The sequence below is a fragment of the Sinohyriopsis cumingii genome, chromosome 17 (genome assembly GCF_028554795.1).
Source record: "Sinohyriopsis cumingii isolate HCF-2022 chromosome 17, ASM2855479v2, whole genome shotgun sequence".
Lineage (NCBI taxonomy): Eukaryota > Metazoa > Mollusca > Bivalvia > Unionida > Unionidae > Sinohyriopsis > Sinohyriopsis cumingii.
The window spans coordinates 95,867,165-95,885,603 of NC_142977.1; the positions used below are offsets into that span (position 1 = coordinate 95,867,165).

Consider the following 18,439-nt stretch of genomic DNA (forward strand, 5'->3'; position numbering starts at 1 on the left):
GCATGTGATTAGGATTTTTAACATAGCTTTAACAATTTTTCAGTCATATCGCTATGATGTCTGCAGTGTGGCAGTTTATAGTGATGTCTAGCTCTGGGGCATCATGCTGCAGACATGTAGCATGATGTCCCACCCAGTCACATTATCCTGACACCAGGCCAACCAGTCCTAACACTAACCTCTTAACACTGAGCGCTAAGCGAGGCAGCTGTGAGTACCATTTTTGTAAGTCTTTGGTATGACTCGGCCGGGGTTCGAACCCATGACCTCCCGCTTCCGAGGCGGACGCTCTAACCACTAGGCCACCGGAGCGGTAGACAATATAATGAGGAAGTGCTGTAGAATATTTAATACAATTAACACATCACATAACTGTTTATTTTGTGAGGGTGAATTGATTTTAAGTATTTGTTTTGTACCATTTCTTCCTCAGAAAAGGCACAGCAAAGCTTAACCGAATAAATTTCTGGCCTCAGATCAGTTGGAATAGCAGATTATTTCTTTGACCTTCTCACTTCTGAAATAAGAAGGTTATATTTTCTGTTCCAGTGGGTCTCACTTACACAGAAATAAATATCTGAGCCATTGCAGCGGCTGAAGTTATGTAGTAAAGTGAGCTAATTTTTACCTAGGAGGATATCCTCGAGAGCTCCATGGTACACTTCATCCTTGTTAAGCAGTTTCTTCTCCTTGATCTGACGGTTTCTCTGCTTCAGCTCAGACACCATTGCCTCCTGCAAGATAGATATCTGAACCTCAAACAAAGTGCATAAATATCTTCAGTCATTTACAATGATTTACAATATGTTAACTAAAGAGAGGAGGGTTATTTTTTCATTTCAAAATGATTAGTAAAGTGATGCATAACACTATTCATTGGCTTGATAGTTCTAATTCTGCGAAGTGATTATCACTGATTATTATTTCAGGCGATGAAAAGAATCTTTTTTTTGTTTTGCAAATGTCTCTTGTGAACTTTATAATTTAATCATGTAAAAAATGACTGCTTTTTCAAATGTACCTATTAATTTGTTTCATGAGAAATTAAGAGCAATCTGTATTGTCAGTGCAATGAAATCATGTCTTTGCTGGAGTTACTTTCTTTTGGTCAGTTGTGTGCTTAACAATAATAATACCCATGTGCTTATTAATAAATAATGGCCAAACAAGTAATGCATGTGCGTTTATGAATAAATGATGGCCAAAGGAGTAAGGAATGTGTACCACTGTGCTTATGAATACAAGATGGCCAAACAATGCATGTGTGCTATGAATACATGATGGCAAAATACGTAATGCATGAGTGCTTGTGAATGAATAATGATGACCGATTGAGTAATGCATGTATGATTATTAATAAATAATGGCCAAAGAAGTAATGAATGTGTGCTTTTGACTGAATGATGGCAAACGAAGTAATGAATGTGTGCTTTTGACTGAATGATGGCCAAATGAGTAATGCATGTGTGCTTTTGACTGAATGATGGCCAAATGAGTAATGAATGTGTGTTTTTGACTGAATGATGGCCAAATGAGTAATGAATGTGTGCTTTTGACTGAATGATGGCCAAATGAGTAACGAATGTGTGTTTTTGACTGAATGATGGCCAAAGAAGTAATGAATGTGTGCTTTTGACTGAATAATGGCCAAAGAAGTAATGTGTGCTTTTGACTGAATGATGGCCAAAGAAGTAATGAATGTGTGCTTTTGACTGAATGATGGCCAAATGAGTAATGAATGTGTGCTTTTGACTGAATGATGGCCAAATGAGTAATGAATGTGTGCTTTTGACTGAATGATGGCCAAAGAAGTAATGAATGTGTGCTTTTGACTGAATGATGGCCAAAGAATGAATGTGTGCTTTTGACTGAATGATGGCCAAATGAGTAATGAATGTGTTTGACTGAATGATGGCCAAATCAGTAATGAATGTGTGCTTTTGACTGAATGATGGCCAAATGAGTAATGAATGTGTGCTTTTGACTAAATGATGGCCAAATGAGTAATGTGTGCTTTTGACTGAATGATGGCCAAATGAGTAATGAATGTGTGCTTTTGACTGAATGATGGCCAAATGAGTAATGAATGTGCTTTTGACTGAATGATGGCCAAATGAGTAATGAATGTGTGCTTTTGACTGAATAATGACCAAAGAAGTAATGAATGTGTGCTTTTGACTGAATAATGGCCAAAGAAGTAATGAATGTGTGCTTTTGACTGAATAATGGCCAAAGAAGTAATGAATGTGTGCTTTTGACTGAATGATGGCCAAAGAAGTAATGAATGTGTGCTTTTGACTGAATGATGGCCAAATGAGTAATGAATGTGTGCTTTTCACTGAATAATGGCCAAAGAAGTAATGAATGTGTGCTTTTGACTGAATAATGGCCAAAGAAGTAATGAATGTGTGCTTTTGACTGAATAATGGCCAAAGAAGTAATGAATGTGTGCTTTTGACTGAATGATGGCCAAATGAGTAATGAATGTGTGCTTTTGACTGAATGATAGCCAAATGAGTAATGAATGTGTGCTTTTGACTGAATAATGGCCAAAGAAGTAATGAATGTGTGCTTTTGACTGAATAATGGCCAAAGAAGTAATGAATGTGTGCTTTTGACTGAATAATGGCCAAAGAAGTAATGACTGTGTGCTTTTGACTGAATAATGGCCAAAGAAGTAATGGATGTGTGCTTTTGACTGAATAATGGCCAAAGAAGTAATGAATGTGTGCTTTTGACTGAATAATGGCCAAAGAAGTAATGAATGTGTGCTTTTGACTGAATGAGTAATGCATGTGTGCCACTGTGCAAAGTGTTGACAATAGCTCCTATCATTTCTTACTTGTACCACTTTTTTCTCTTTCTTCTTGTTAGCAACTGGTGCTTCACTCTCAACAGCTGCATTCTCCAGCTTTCTTCTTCTTTCATTATCTAGAATTCCTTGCTGTCAGAAGAAAATAAAAATACATGAGGTCCCATATCTTCAGATAAAAGGCTTTTAAAGTGCCTTATATACTTCTTTGTAAGATGGGTCAAACTCTGCATAATAATAACCCTGATCTGCCATTACACAATGCATTACTTAATCAGGGTCTATACTGCCATTACACAATGCATTACATAATCAGGGTCTATACTGTTTGTTCCACTGATTACACCTAACAAACAATATACATTTTAAAACCATCCTGCATAGATGGAGCATAATTTTAAATAATAAGAAAATTCAAAAGATCTTCAGGACGTCTGAACAATAGTACCTTCCAGTCTCAAATGAGTGCCAGGTTGAACAATAATGATATTTACATCACCTTCAAACCCTTGAATAAACTATCGACAGCAGAAAAGTCAACAAACTGAAATGAAATAATGCTGTATTCCAATGTCCAATAGAATTTTAATGACAAAAAGGTTTTATTTGCTTATTTAATGTCTACTTGATTGTGACCTGTTATGAGTGGCCTCTGCTCCAAGTGACCAGTCATTTGCAACCACAATCGTAATGTATGGATTGATTTTATTATATCAATGTACTGTTGTTAGTGACCACCTGTTGAACATAATTAGCAACCATGATGTCTTAGCTAAATATGCATTTCAACACTGCTATGAATGACCACAATGCAAAAACGATGATAAACACCACCGACCTTTATTTAATCATTTTTAACTATGACCGCTTAAACTATTCTAAAAAATAAATAGGCTGGCTACCAATTTCTGAAATTTCAAAGGTTGTGTATATACTGTCATATATTCTAAACTGTAAACCAGACTAAGTTATATTCACATTGTTCCAGCACTATGAATGAACAACTATTGCAAGAACAGAGATGGACACCACTGACCTTTATGTAATCATTTGTCACAGTAACTGCTTGAATAGTATAGACTGTTCTGATCAAAGATCAAAAATAGGAGGCTACTGGCTTGTAAATTTGGCATGCCAAAGATACAGAGACATTTTTTATTGTCTATACGCCAGGCTAATGTACATGACACATATTGCCAGTGTAGTGCCAAAGTCAAGGTAGTTGTCACGTACATTGTTTGTCTTTGGAGTTCACCTGTACTGCCTGTTGGTGAATGAGGTCTTTGTCTATTAAACCAGCATGTGAGAATTGTTTCCCAGATTTAATTGATAGTGTTAAAGACTTGTCTTGTGTTGTTTGTTGCTCCTCACCCCCTCCACGGATGTTACATTACTCACATCTCACACACCAAGCTGGTGTCTATTCAAGTTGGTGCAACTGGTTACACCCTTTGTTTATAGAGTTAATCCCTTTATATCTTCTGTGAATTAAACTGCTGAATTTTGTCTCTGAATGAATGATTCTGTTTCTGGATGAGATCATTGTTCTATTTCGTTTCATTAACTGTTAGCAATACAATGCATATGTATAGATTTTGCATGTTTTTCCAAAGCTTAGTCAAAACTGTCTTTACAGTCAATATTACAACTAAGCATTGATAACATTAACACCTAGCACCTTAATAACAAGGGCAGAATCTCCAACTAAAAAACTGACAAATTTTAACACTGGAGAAAATAATTATTACAACAAAAAGAATTGAAATAGAGGAGACCACTCACAAAATAGAGGTTTAAGTATCAGTAAAACAAACTTAGGGTGTTATAACGGCCAAGGAGTAACTTAGAAATGATTTCATATGCTAATACATGTACATGTGGTCTTCAAATATAAATGTGATCCATGTTTAATGAGAAGTATATCTTTTTTTTTTATTGCTATATAATTTTGTTTTCAGATGAATGCATACAATGTTAGCAAGAACTAGAATATATATATACACAGTGACTGTAAATAGTGCTGATATTCGACCTTGGAAACTGTTTTTTGGTACAAACTTGTTATGGGAGACCACCTGTCTTGAGAGACCATTTGTTGTTGGCATAAGGGGTCTGTCAATACAGATTTTACTGTATTCAGATTAGGATTTTCATTCATGTGACCACAAAACACAATCAACGAAACCCCAACACTGCCAGAAAGAATGGCACGTAAGATATTCAGCTTACTTCTCACAATTCAAAAATGCTATACTGCAACGAATACTAATCTCACCAAGAAAACAATGCAGAATTATAACCAATATAAAAAAAGTATTAACAGGCGACCTCCCTTTTGATCAATACATCTTGTTAATTTTTTTAAAAAAAAAAAGGTTAATCTAGGGCAGTTGTTTTCAAAGTATGGGTTGCAACCACATACCGAGTTGCGGAATGTCATTCACTAGGTCACCCTGCTGATTCGAATGTATTGCAATAGTATAATTTTATTTAAAAAATTTAGTCAAAAGATATAATTATTTGGTAGCAGGTATAGACAATTTTCTTCAACTGGGTCTTGACACAAAAAAGTCTGAAAATCACAGTTCAGGGGTGTACATGTATGTATGGATGTGAACATGGACACCATACAGATTGCTAAATGTTAAGCTTCCATCAAGACCTACTTGACAACAGAATAAATGAAACTATGGCTCTCCACAATAAAAGGTTACAATATTATTATAATCATTGAAATTTAAGTCATAATAACCATCATTTTTATATTACTACTGACAAGGCATGCGGATTCATTTATTTTATTACTACTGACAAGGCATGTGTATTCAATTTTATAATACTACTGACAAGGCAGGTGTATTCAATTTTATATTACTGCTGACAAGGCATGCATATTCATTCTTATATTACTACTGACAAGGCAGGTGTGTTCAATTTTATATTACTACTGACAAGGCAGGCATATTCAATTTTATATTACTACTGACAAGGCATGTGTATTCATTCTTATATTATTACTGACAAGGCACGTGTATTCATTTTTATATTACTACTGACAAGCATAATAAAGTACATGATATGACATAAAGGCATATGACCTTACCCGAAATGCGTTAACAAATCTGACGAAAGCTGAGAAGAAGATGGAGGGAGAAGTGGACCGTGGACTTTCACCAAAGTACTCTACTGCACGTTTATAGGCATCCTGAAAATGGTTAAACAGAAGAGATCTGTGTTAGTAAAACATGCCCACAAGCAGACAAAATATTCAAGTCCAAAAATCTGAAAACCTGATAAAGCTAATAAAAAATTCCTTCTAATGGCATACAAATCTCATCAGGTCATCCATATATATGAATAGAGATATGTCAACCATGAATAGAGATATGTCAACCAAAGTTCAGTTGTCTATATGAAGCATTTGTTAATAAAGATTTTCTCCTATGCTAAGCAGTAATGGTTGTCCAATATTTTTTTCCAAATGTATAAAAATAGACAATAGATTATTTTTAATATTAGCAACAATCTCCTAACATACTTCCAGGGATGGAAGGGATAGATAAATGGACAGATTGAGGGGACCAAAATGAAGAAGTCACCAGGCATAAAACTTGAGGTTTTGGTGAATCTGATTAAGCTCATTTAGCATGCATTTTGTCTAAAAGGAAAATGCTGCGAAAGCAGAGCTGAAACGATTCACCAGTGCATCAACATATTCATAATTGTGCCATTTTGATGCAAACATCAAAACAAAAGGTGGAAGATTAATATAAAAATAAAATGTTAATCTTCCATAACCATGGATAATTAATTATTAGTCGTTTGCTATTTATTCTTTAAACTGAAAATTTATCCGCTCAGTGTGAGCAGCTGAAGCATATTTTTTTTGGTATTTGTGGTTAGTACAGTGAGGGGGATTCTTTGCTGGGCATTTGTTTGGTATCTGTGGAAAGTACAGTGTGGGGGGTTCTTTGCTGGACATTAGCTTTGTATTTGTTAGAAGTGTGGCGGATTCCTTGCTGGGCATTTGCTTTGTATTTGTGGGAAATACAGTGTGGGAATTCTTTGTTGGGCATTTGTTTGATATTTGTGGGAAGTACAGTGTGGGGGATTCTTAGCTGCACATTAGCTTTGTATTTGTGAGAAGTGTGGGGGATTCCTTGCTGGGCATTTGCTTTGTATTTGTGGGGAATACATTGTGGGAATTCTTTGTTGGGCATTTGTTTGGTATTTGTAGGAAGTACAATGTGGGGGATTCTTTCCTAGGCATTTAAATTCCTGCACCCAGACTTTTCTAGATGAGATTTTCCTTGCACGAAGAAATTGCATTATATCTTCTTTTTCAAGATAACACAGTAATGCCTTCCAAAATTAATTGAAGACAAGATATGGCAATAGTTTTGAAGATATAATTTTTTTCTCTATTTAAAAAAAAAGTTTTTGACAATTATTCTTGTGTATTTAGTAGGTTTAATAGCAAGTTCAGTTATTCTCTATTCTTGCAAATTTAAATCCGAAGTGGTTTTTGATAAGAAATTGAAAACATCAATGTTGACAGAGGACAAAATGCAAATTCACCTGACCGTACAGCAGGATGAGTTAACAGTCTGGCCCAATATTAATAAAATTATTCTCAAAAGAGATGACCTTGTATTCTGTGCTAAACTGGTGCAAAAACTTTACAAATGGAGCTTGTGAGATTGTTTAAAGTTGCCATTATTTTATCTCAACTGATTTTCATAATCTATGCTCTGCATATGAACCGCATTTGAAAATATTCACTATTTATACTTGTTTACTCTGTATACAATTTACTAGGTCTAATCAAAACAGTTTACTCTGTATACAATTGACTAGGTCTATTTATACCTGTCTATTCATACCTGTTTATTCTGCACATTATTTACTAGCTCTATTCATACTTGTTTATTCTGCATACTATTTACTAGGGCTATTCACACCTGTTTACCCTGCATACTATTTACTAGGTCTATTCATACCTGTCTACTCTGTATTCTATTTACTAGCTCTATACATACCCGTTTACTCTGCATGCTATTCACTACGTCTATTTATACCTATTCATTCCTGTTTACTCTGCATAATATTTACAAGGTCTATTCATACCTGTTTACTCTGCATACTATTTACAAGGTCTATTCATACCTGTTTACTCTGCATACTATTTACAAGGTCTATTCATACCTGTTTACTCTGCATACTATTTACAAGGTCTATTCATACCTGTTTACTCTTCATGCTATTTACTAGGTTTATCCATTATCCATACCGGTCTATTCATAGTTGGTTACTCTGCATACTATTTATTAGGTCTATAATTCATAACTGTTTACTCTGCATACCATTTACTAGGTCTATTCATACTAGGTCTGTTCATACAAGTTTAGTCTGTATTCTATTTACTAGGTATATTCAGTTTGTTTACTCTGCGTAATATTTACTAGGTCTATTCACACCTGTTTATTCTGCATACCATTTACTAGGTCTATTTATACCTGTTTATTCTGCATACTAATTACTAGGTCTATTCATACAAGTTTACTCTGTATTCTATTTACTAGGTATATTCTATTTGTTTACTCTGCATACTATTTACTAGGTCTATTCATACCTATTTATTCTGCATACTATTTACTAGGTCTTTTCATATGTTTACTCTGTATACTATTAACTAGGTCTTTCATACCTCTTTACTCTGTATATTAGTTAAAAGGTATACTAATACCTGTTTACTCTCTATAATTGGATTTAGACTCTGACCGGACATCCCATAATCAATCAACAGATCTGTATCTATGCTGTTTATTTTACTGACCACTCCTAGAAAAAAATCTGGTCCAAAGGAAACTTACTGGTGGCCAAAAAACAAAGTGACATATCAAAAAAAAGACTTTGCAGAAAAGTTTTTTGTTTGGAAGACTGAAAATAATCTGTACAAAATACAGGTCCATGGAATATCTTGTCAGTTCATATGACCAGATAACTTATACCCAGGGAACAACCACTGTGTATGAAATACAATTCATACTGCCATAACACCTCTGAGAAAACAATACAACTGCATGATTCCTATGTATATTGGCAGATTTAAAAAAAAAAAAGAGAATCATCACCTCAGCAGTTTTAACATCGCTAACAAGTTTCCTTAGCTTATCCTCAGCATTGGCCAAAAAGTCCTTGAGGATGGTTGGTTGATCTCGTGAGTTCTTCCTGGCCTCAAACTCCTTCTTGGTCAAGTCCATCCCTTTCTCCAGCTCATGGACATCAGTTACTATGTTCTCCATGGAAACTAAAAAGTAAATCAGAAATAAGAAAAACATATTCTCCATTTCAACAAAATCTAAGTCTCTGGATTTAAAGTTCTTTGTTTTAACATGTACAAGTTAGATAAAGAAAAAAAAATCAATAATAAATGGCTGAATTTGTGGTTCTTTTCATGTGGAAGTGTCCAATAATAATAATTGTTTATCTGTAAAATAAAATGATAACAGCATGGAAGATCCCTTAAAGGCAATAATATTCTATGCAAATTACAAGATCTAGCTTGCAAGACTGAGTCAACTTTGCAATGTGTGAATTCTAACTTCAAATTAATCTTTCTCTGACCATTTATCAAGAAACAAGAAAAAGGTTTACAATAACTGATCCATAATTATATATCAAGCCTGAATGAATATCTCTATTAATAACTAACCTGACTTGAGTATCATGAACAGTGATCAAATGAAAGTACAAAGTCACGCTATTGTCAGGAAGTTCGCTACATGTGACATAGTCTTGAATACGAAAAGCTGTACATGATTTCATTATTCAGTGGCAGGTCTGAACACAATGACAGCCTTGAACATAAATACAGCAATGTTACTAAAACATTATTTGAACTTTATATTTCTTGAAAGCCAAATAGTGTTTAGCAGCTCTCACCAAGTTTCAATAAGTTTTATTTGTTCTGCAGACATAAAATCCATTTTGGCACTCTCAAACATATACACATTTGTAACGGTTGATCTGATTACAACAATTATGATACAACAGCAAGAAAATTTTTCAAAATATTCACATTTGTGAAGATGACCTTTGGATTGGTCAAACGGAAAAACTTTCTGCAATAAATTCCACACAAAAAAACCGGTTGTCAATTTTGATGTCATTATAATAACACGACACACAGTATGAAACAGTTCAGCATAGGATAATATTTACGCTTGATGATAAATTTGATCCAAACGCAAACTGCACAAAAACAGATTTGCCATTGTATAAGGTGCTGACAGATCTGGTTCTATGTTGTCTGTAAGGACTACACTGAAGAACAAACAACACAAGCCTTGATTTGCTGATCTATTTAGTGATGACAGATTAGATCTATGTTGTCTGAGGTTTAGCTCAAGTTATAAGCATGTACCTCCAGTATTTATGATAATTTCTCAAGAAAAATTTTCAAAAAAGATTTGCTTTTCTGAAAGAGACTGATGTCCTACTGGTCAAAAAACAAACTACATAAATTGCTGATTAGTAAGTTTGTACCTAATCATTTCAACTGCTAAATATTTAAACAATCTCAGATATTCTCAAGAAACACCAACATACTCAGCTTAGAGAAGATAAATAGTTTCTTATATTTTCGAGTTAATATGTTTACAGGACAAGTGAAATACAAAAACTTTGCCATGAATTTTGAGAAAGAACCTAATATTGTGGATAGCAGATCATTGAATTCATTTCAAATACTTTCAACATATACTCACATGATATGCCTACTTCAAACTGTAATTATGTTTTTGTAGTTGTTCCCTCCCCCAAGTTATTAAACAAAAGTCATTCATTGGATTCATATATCCATAAACTGGGTTTGATAAAAATACATTCATACCCGTTGGTATGTGTGTGTGATTTGGATATTTAACATAGCTTTAATTTTTTTTAGTCATATTGCTCTGATGTCTGCAGTGTGGTAGTTTATAGTGATGTTTAGCACTGGGGCATCATGCTTCAGACATATAGCATCATGTCCCACCCAGACACATGACACCAGGCTGACCAGTCCTAAGATTAATCTCTTAATGCTGAGTGCCGAGCAAGACAGCTGCAAGTACTATTTTTTATGTCTTTGGTATGACTCGCCAGGGTTTGAACCCATGACATCCCTCATCAAAGACAGATGCTGTAACTACTAGGCCACTGAAGGTGTCATCGTACTTGTTGTTGCTTTCATACTCACAAGCAATTACAATAAAACCTAAAGTTTAGTTCAATGTACAAAAATACAATTTGTACAAAAATACAATTTATGACATCTGAATCAAGTCCAAGTAGATTTGATTTCCAACTTTTTCACAATTTTACAAGCATGCTATTGGTCATATTAGCACTGTTTTCATTCAGGTCAAATAACATATTGCAAAAAGTACTTAGTGAAAACCCCATGTCAATGTCATTATTCTTCAGGGCACAGTGACAAGATTTGATAGATATCCATTCTGCAAACCTCTGACTTGACTGCAAGTTCTGGTTTTCAAACTCTTATACAACAAAAAAAGAGGTCAGACCAGCATCATATTGGATTAGCTGTGTACTGTTTTGTTCCAGTGAAAAGTCTGTCATTATCCTCATCCATTTAGATGCAGTCGTAAAAATAGGCCATCAAAGCTGAGACTTTGGTGGTCAGATCAACTTCATAAAATGCAAGAAATGTCTTTAGTGAAAACACAATATTTACATGACTACCATTTAAAAACCTTCCTATGGGAATGAAATCTGCTCTTTCATCCAAAGGCCTGATGAGAGTAAGACAGAGGCAAGCAGACAATGAAGTCTTCTTGTCCAGAAAGAATGTGGGATTCTGTAGTAAGGAGCACTGACTGTTCTGCTGGAGAGCTCTGATGCTAGAAACAAGCTGACCAAGTTTTATGATGGTAATATGCTTCAATCTAAAAGATAATGATAGGAAAATAACACTGACACTGGCGTTTGGACAAGTGACAGCAGACAATGCCATCAAACATATATGTATAGGATAAACTCTTCTGAATTTACTACAAGCTAACATAAAATCAAAAACAGGTTTAAAAAAAGATCATAGTTTTTATTATCAGTCAAGAAAGCACCTTACCTACAGCTGCCTTTTCAATAAATCTAAGCTCTGACTCAAAATTCAGAAGTTCTGGAAACTTATCTTGAACAGTTTGTGCTAAAAAATGCATTAAAGTCCATTTCTTGTCAACGTTCTTGGTGTCTACAAGCTGAAAGCAAAAAAAATCGGAGTTAACCAGATATACCAGTTTCCTGCTATACCATCTTTAAAAATTATAATAGCATGTCAATAGATGAAGAATTAAAAATGAAACAAACTAAAGTGATATTAGTTGCATCCAGCCTCAAGTTTAGATGGGCAAGAACTCTTACAAAGTTCACTGAAACAGTAACTGGAGGTATAGAATAAAAAAAACATGATGCCAGTCTGATCTCACTTTTGACACTCATAATGTCATCCTTACATGACACAGACTAAGACTGAGTGAGGAGGGAGAAGGGAACTGACACAAACTAAGACTGAGTGAGGAGTGAGGAGGTAGAAGGGAACTGACACTGAGTGAGGAGGGAAAAGGGAATGACACAGGCTAAGACTGAGTGAGGAGGGAGAAGGGAATGACATAGACTGAGTTAGGAGGGAGGAAGAGAACTGACACAGACTCAGACCTGCCAACCCTGATGAGTCGGACTCAGTAAGGCAGTTGAGTTTCTTTTCTGTAAGATTGACCAGTTTTCAGTAAGGTGTAGCAAAATATCAATAACTGCTACTGAAAAGCTGGAAAACGTAATGAAAAGTTTGACACATCAACAATAAACATTATGTTCAACTAAAAAAGGTTTGTAAAGTACGCGTAGACTTTATTTACCAATAGTACAGTTGCACAAACTCTAGTTCCAAACCCTATGCAGCTCAATGGCTTGTTGCTATCTCTCAGCTTTACATAATTCTTGGAAATTCTTTTCCATTTCACATGATGATGGCAATCACATCTCCTGCCATAAGACATACTCAAATTGACACGTGATGTTCAATAAACATAATTGTGTCCTTTCCAGCTTTTATTCACAAGAATCTGAATACTCCTTTTTATTCTACTGTGTTGATTATTAACACTTTTCTAAAAGCTTATTTTCTCTTTTGTCTTAAACATGCATCACTTTCTGGATGCCATTTTTTAAAATTTTATAATCAACAGTTTGATCATGCAGATGTTTCGCAAATAGGTGCAGTTTAAAGCATCTGGGGTGCTGCTGTAAAGTTAGTCTGGTTCCCTGACTAATTTCGTTAATTCTAAGATGAAACCCGAATCCAAAATAAAATAAGGATGAACCAATTATCCAGATTTTTTGGCAATGATCAATTTTTCCAGTTTTTGCTAATATATCATAAGTCCGTATTTTAAGGGTAATTTTCTTAAGACTTATGGCAAATCGTAAGAGTTGGCAGGTCTGCAGACTAAGTGAGAAGGGAGAAGGGATTTGACACAATGACTGAGTGAGGAGGGAGATGGGAACTGACACAGACTAAGACTGAGCGAGAAGAGAGAAGGGAACTGACACAGGCTAAGAATGAGTGAGGAGGGATGAAGGGAACTAACACAGACTGAGCGAAGAGGGGGAAGGGAAACTAACACAGACTGAGTGAGGAGGGAGAAGGGAATGACAAAGAATAGGATACAGTGAGGAGGGAGGAAGGGAATTGGACAAAACTAGCAGCTAAGAATTACATCATTAAATATACTGTAGCATTTTAATATCAGTAATACATTACAGTTGAGCCTCGTTAATCCGGACACATTCGTTCCCAGCGAATATGTCTGGATTAACAAGTTTTCTGGATAATTGAATCATGCACATTTTTTATTGATGGTGTCGCCATAATATATGTAAAAAGTACAACGAATACAAACTGTTATCTCCCAGTTAAATGGGTAATGGTAAACTAATAAAATGCAGTCATTTTTATAAGTCGTATTTTACAGTTGCTAATGATTGACGTCCCCATTTTATTCGAAAATGAAGCCCTATACTGTCCACAGCTTAAAAATGTCAACTGTATTTGCAAAGCAAATAATAAACTGTGATTGTTATATACAATTGGTAAACAACAAAGAGGCTTAATGACACTTTTAATTTATTTACCATATGTTATGTCAAAAAGCGCGGACGATTTGATCCCAGTGTGTTTATTTAATTATTAACACCCCCTGTCAGAGACTAGCTAAAACAGACATTATTTATACAATTGCTGGTTACAATATGGTCACGCTACTTAAGTTATTGATAGTGGCCATAGATTCTCAAGGGCTTCACTACTGTGTTTTATGTATTATTCTTCTGATTGTATTTTCACATATGATTTTTCGAATTTTCTTATTTTTGGACAGATTATTTCCGGATTATCAAGACAAGTTTTAATGTAATTTTACACTTTGGTCCCCGATTTTGATTTCCAATCCCGGAATGCGGATTTCTTGATTAATGGTGCAAATTAACGTTTAGGAATTCTGTTCCCGTTGAATTATGTCCAGATAGCGAGGTTTCTGGATAAACAGAGTCCGGATTAACGAGGCTCCACTGTACACTAATGCTACTACTGTATTGCTGAAGTTGCCAGCTAAGTGTGGGGATTTCAACAGGAACAGGACCTTCTGAAGGAAGGTGAATCTTGGCCAGAGACACTGGTTGATAAAAAAGAAAGAATGAATCATAGTTACCAATGAAACAAACATCCCCTTTCCACTGACATCACCCAAATTTTACTCCATTTCCTCATCAATGCTAGCAGGAAGTGGAAGACTGTTTAAAGGGAAAGGAATTTTTATACAGACAAAATATACATGAGCCATTCCACCTTGGCATTAATGAGTGGGAAACTGGTCTCTGGAGATCAATATATTTGATCAGTTCTGAGAGATGGGGGAAGATAAGATCAACAAATTACCCACTGCACCAACAACATACAAATTTTCCACTTGGCATTGTAAACCTTGGAGGTCAACTGCCATCTAGACGTAGCAACATATCTGGGTACCTTGCTTGAAACCTGGTCATGGCAGACAGATAGCTTGACAAGAGCCAGGAGTGAAGGTGGAGGATTTTAGAAGTACTGTGCCTGTGAGAGGCTGCAACAGTAGATCCCTCCTCAGATATATTTCCCTGGGATCACTGTCCATGAAGTCTAAGATACTGTTGAACTATGATTGTTGGGACTACATCCATCAGGATAAGCCATGACTTGGAAGCCCTGACTTAGTAAAGAACCCTCTGAAAGGTGGGAAAGCACAGGTGTACAGATGCTGATTTATGGGATCCACTGCCAATACCTTTTGGTCTGTCACTGGGGAGACAAAAAAACATAAAGCTTGTTGTTTTGCATTATTGCTGCAAAGAAGCCTGCAATGAAAATGTCTGCCACTCACTGGTGTAAGAACTACTCCATGAGGCCTGCTCACCTTTGTCTGGACAAGTTTTCCACCAAAATACTTCTCTTGTATGAAATGTGGCAACTCTGTGAACGATCTCCCCCAAAGTTGTTTAATAGGAGATCCAAACTTCCATGCAGCGAGAAGCACAAGAGCATCCCTTAGCATCTGAGGTATGCTAACACCAACATGTTGTCAATAGCAACCATGATGCAGCACTGTCTTATAGAGTTGACACCTTTAAATACTAATAAAATCAGCCTGCATTTTAATAGTACTGATGTGAAGGGAAGTTTGATCTTGAGACCACAGGCATAGCAGGACTATTCCCTTGGGCTCTAGGCGAGGTTTCCAGCCTAAATTTGAGGCATCAGTGTAAATGAAGGTACAAGGTTCTGGATCATGAATTTTCAACTCATCGGAAACCTGTCCTCATTGTTCAATGTTCCACCAACTCAAAAAAAATAATTAAACTTGGATCCTGCAACTGAGTGGACAGGGGAAATTTGTGATGTCTTCAGTTCACCTGAAGCAAGAACTGGAAGGGCTGCATATTAATTCCTCCAAGAAGAAGTAAGTTTGCTGCCTTACTAAATGTCCCCATGAAAATGAGGCATAGAACAGCTGAAAATAAAGTTTTCTCATCCAGTCTTGCTATGAGAGAAGTATCTGTAAGATTCTCTCCAGCGGAACAAAGACTGTTCATGACATGTGAGCAATTCATCCCAACATTAACATTATTCTGCAAAGGGATAAGATCTGACTTCTCTTGATTAGAAATTAGTCACCATCTCCCAACACAGTGACAGCTTCCTCAGAAAGGCACCTGTCATACATGCTTTTACACCCTTCAAGCTGGTGAAGGCTCTGGTGAGGAAGCTATGGTGAAGGGACTATGTTGCCCAAATGGAACCTGTAGCCACTGGCTGAAATTGGCTACTGTCTGACCCACTCTTGGCCTCTAGACAATTTTCAAGTCAGCTCCCTTAATCATCACCGACTGAGGGGGCAACAGCAGGTACAACTTAGGCTGTGCCCAGAGTGCCTCTCTAAACAGGAGAGGATACAAGCCTCTCATGGTTCCGAAGGTTTGGGATACAGATTCTTGGAGAAGCAGGCAACCTGAGACCAAAAATGGACTACTGGCACAATGCATCGTGCCCGTTGCCTGGTCGTTGCTGCTCAGTGACAGAAACTTGATGAATGATGACAGAAACTTGATGAATGCCACTTGGACATCAGACAGTGACTGGTGCCCTGTGTCTAATGCTCAGTGGTTGGCACCTGATGACTTGGTATCTGGTGACAGACCTTCTATGACTGTCACCTTGATGAACTTAACAGTGCTAGTACCTGGTGACAAATCTTCACCGACTGTCACCTGAGACATTAGCCTGTGCCTGGTGACTGGTCTATTGTTGGGAAGTGCCAAAATCCAACTCTTTAAGATCACCTCCTGGTGGAACTGGTGACTTATTTTCTGGATACCTCTCTCACTGGACCTGGCAAAGAGAAGAGGAGGGAGAAAGAACCTTATTCCTGGCCCAATAGACTTACTGCCAAGCCCAAATCTGGTCAGGCTATACTTAACAAATGGAGCAACCATTTGTGCATACATATGCTGTGAAAGCAAGACAGGAACTGCAAGTGTCCCATGCTGCCTTTTTATGTCCACATTTGCCAAGACATTGAGGAAATAATGAATGCTGAAAAAATGTATAAAAACCAAACAAGAAGTGGAACAATAAAAGGTTGGGAATTACTTTACCTGACACCAGTTATTATTAGTAGGATGAAATATAAGAAGCACCGTCTTGCTAGCGATATACTCAAAATCAATGAAACTGCACACAGATTCATGAAAATAAAGCAAAGATTGGAGTGAAAACAACAAATACAAACACAAAAAGGGGATAAGACTGACAGTACAAATCACAAATGACAGCTAAAATGACAAGAGTATAGTGCATAAGAGACACAACAAGTCCATGGAAACCAATTTTTTTATAGTAAAATATGTTTCTTTAAAAATACTTACCCAATCATAATACCTTAGGAGTACTACTACTACCTTGCAAATCCAAGCCTCCCAGATACTACTTTTAGCTGAAGGGAGCTCAAAGTTGTCTGTTAACCCATATGGTGGTTGGGCATTGTGATCTCCCCTTTCTATAAGACAAGGCAGCAATGAGTGAGCAATATACCAGTTATTACTTCTGCTCGTGCAATACAGCATGCTCTTTTCAATAAGAGACCAAGTTACTACCACAGTCAGGGAGAGTTACAGACATTCTGAACCGTCTTCACCACCAACTGCAGAATCCCAGTGTTAACAAGACTTTTCTTTACACAAAAACACCTTTCATCTAACTTCTGTCTGCATTTCTACTGTTCTCACACGCCAGCCTTTCACTTGGAAACCCCAGCAATAGACTGGGATATCACCACTTTGGGGATGTCCAAACCGCACTCCATATGTATAGACAGAATGGCTTTTGACAATACTCAACAGTTAGTGCACAACATCGTTGCCATGGGTTCTCTACTGGACTGTGTTTCCATGGTAATTTTCCAACAAGCTGAACATAGCCTCTCTCCTCCCACTGACTACTACAGGTCATGATTTGGTAATGTATTTGAAGAAGAAAAGAAAGGATATTCCGAAGGAGGCTATGTTATCAGACTGGTATCATGTTGTTTTTTTTACTCTAGACCTCTAATTATTTTCCTCCTAACTGGAGGAGGGAATAATGTCTTTGGACTGGGCACTAGCACCAGGATAAGATACACCTGTGCAGAAATAGCAGGTAATACATTAACACAAAAATACCCAACAACAACAAAACAATTGTACTTGATTTGACATTGCCTGAACTGGTGTCTACAATGAACCTTTGACTCTAATTAGTCACTATTATTTTAAGTCATTCAGAGATCTTGCAGTCCATAAAAGTTGTGTATTGATGCTGTCAGAAATTTAACATGTCTGAGGCATACCCTTTTAAAATCATCATCATATTCATTCATACATACATACATATATATATATATATATATATATATATATATATATATATATATATATATATATATATATATATATATATATATATATATATATATATGATATTAGTGGCATACCCCCCCC

The 18,439-nt window shown here is 36.2% G+C and overlaps 1 protein-coding gene across 1 annotated transcript in view; it reads right to left on the reverse strand.

Annotated features, from left to right (window-relative positions):
* LOC149779477 (formin-like protein) overlaps positions 1-18,439 on the reverse strand; it is a 130,152-nt gene that overhangs the window by 12,747 nt on the left and 98,966 nt on the right. The window contains exons 24-28 of the mRNA XM_089940167.1: positions 11,946-12,075; positions 8,947-9,122; positions 5,916-6,017; positions 2,843-2,944; positions 629-734 (exon numbers count right to left, since the gene is read on the reverse strand). Of these exons, the coding sequence (XP_089796293.1) occupies positions 629-734; positions 2,843-2,944; positions 5,916-6,017; positions 8,947-9,122; positions 11,946-12,075 (616 nt within the window). The remainder of the gene's footprint in view (positions 1-628; positions 735-2,842; positions 2,945-5,915; positions 6,018-8,946; positions 9,123-11,945; positions 12,076-18,439) is intronic.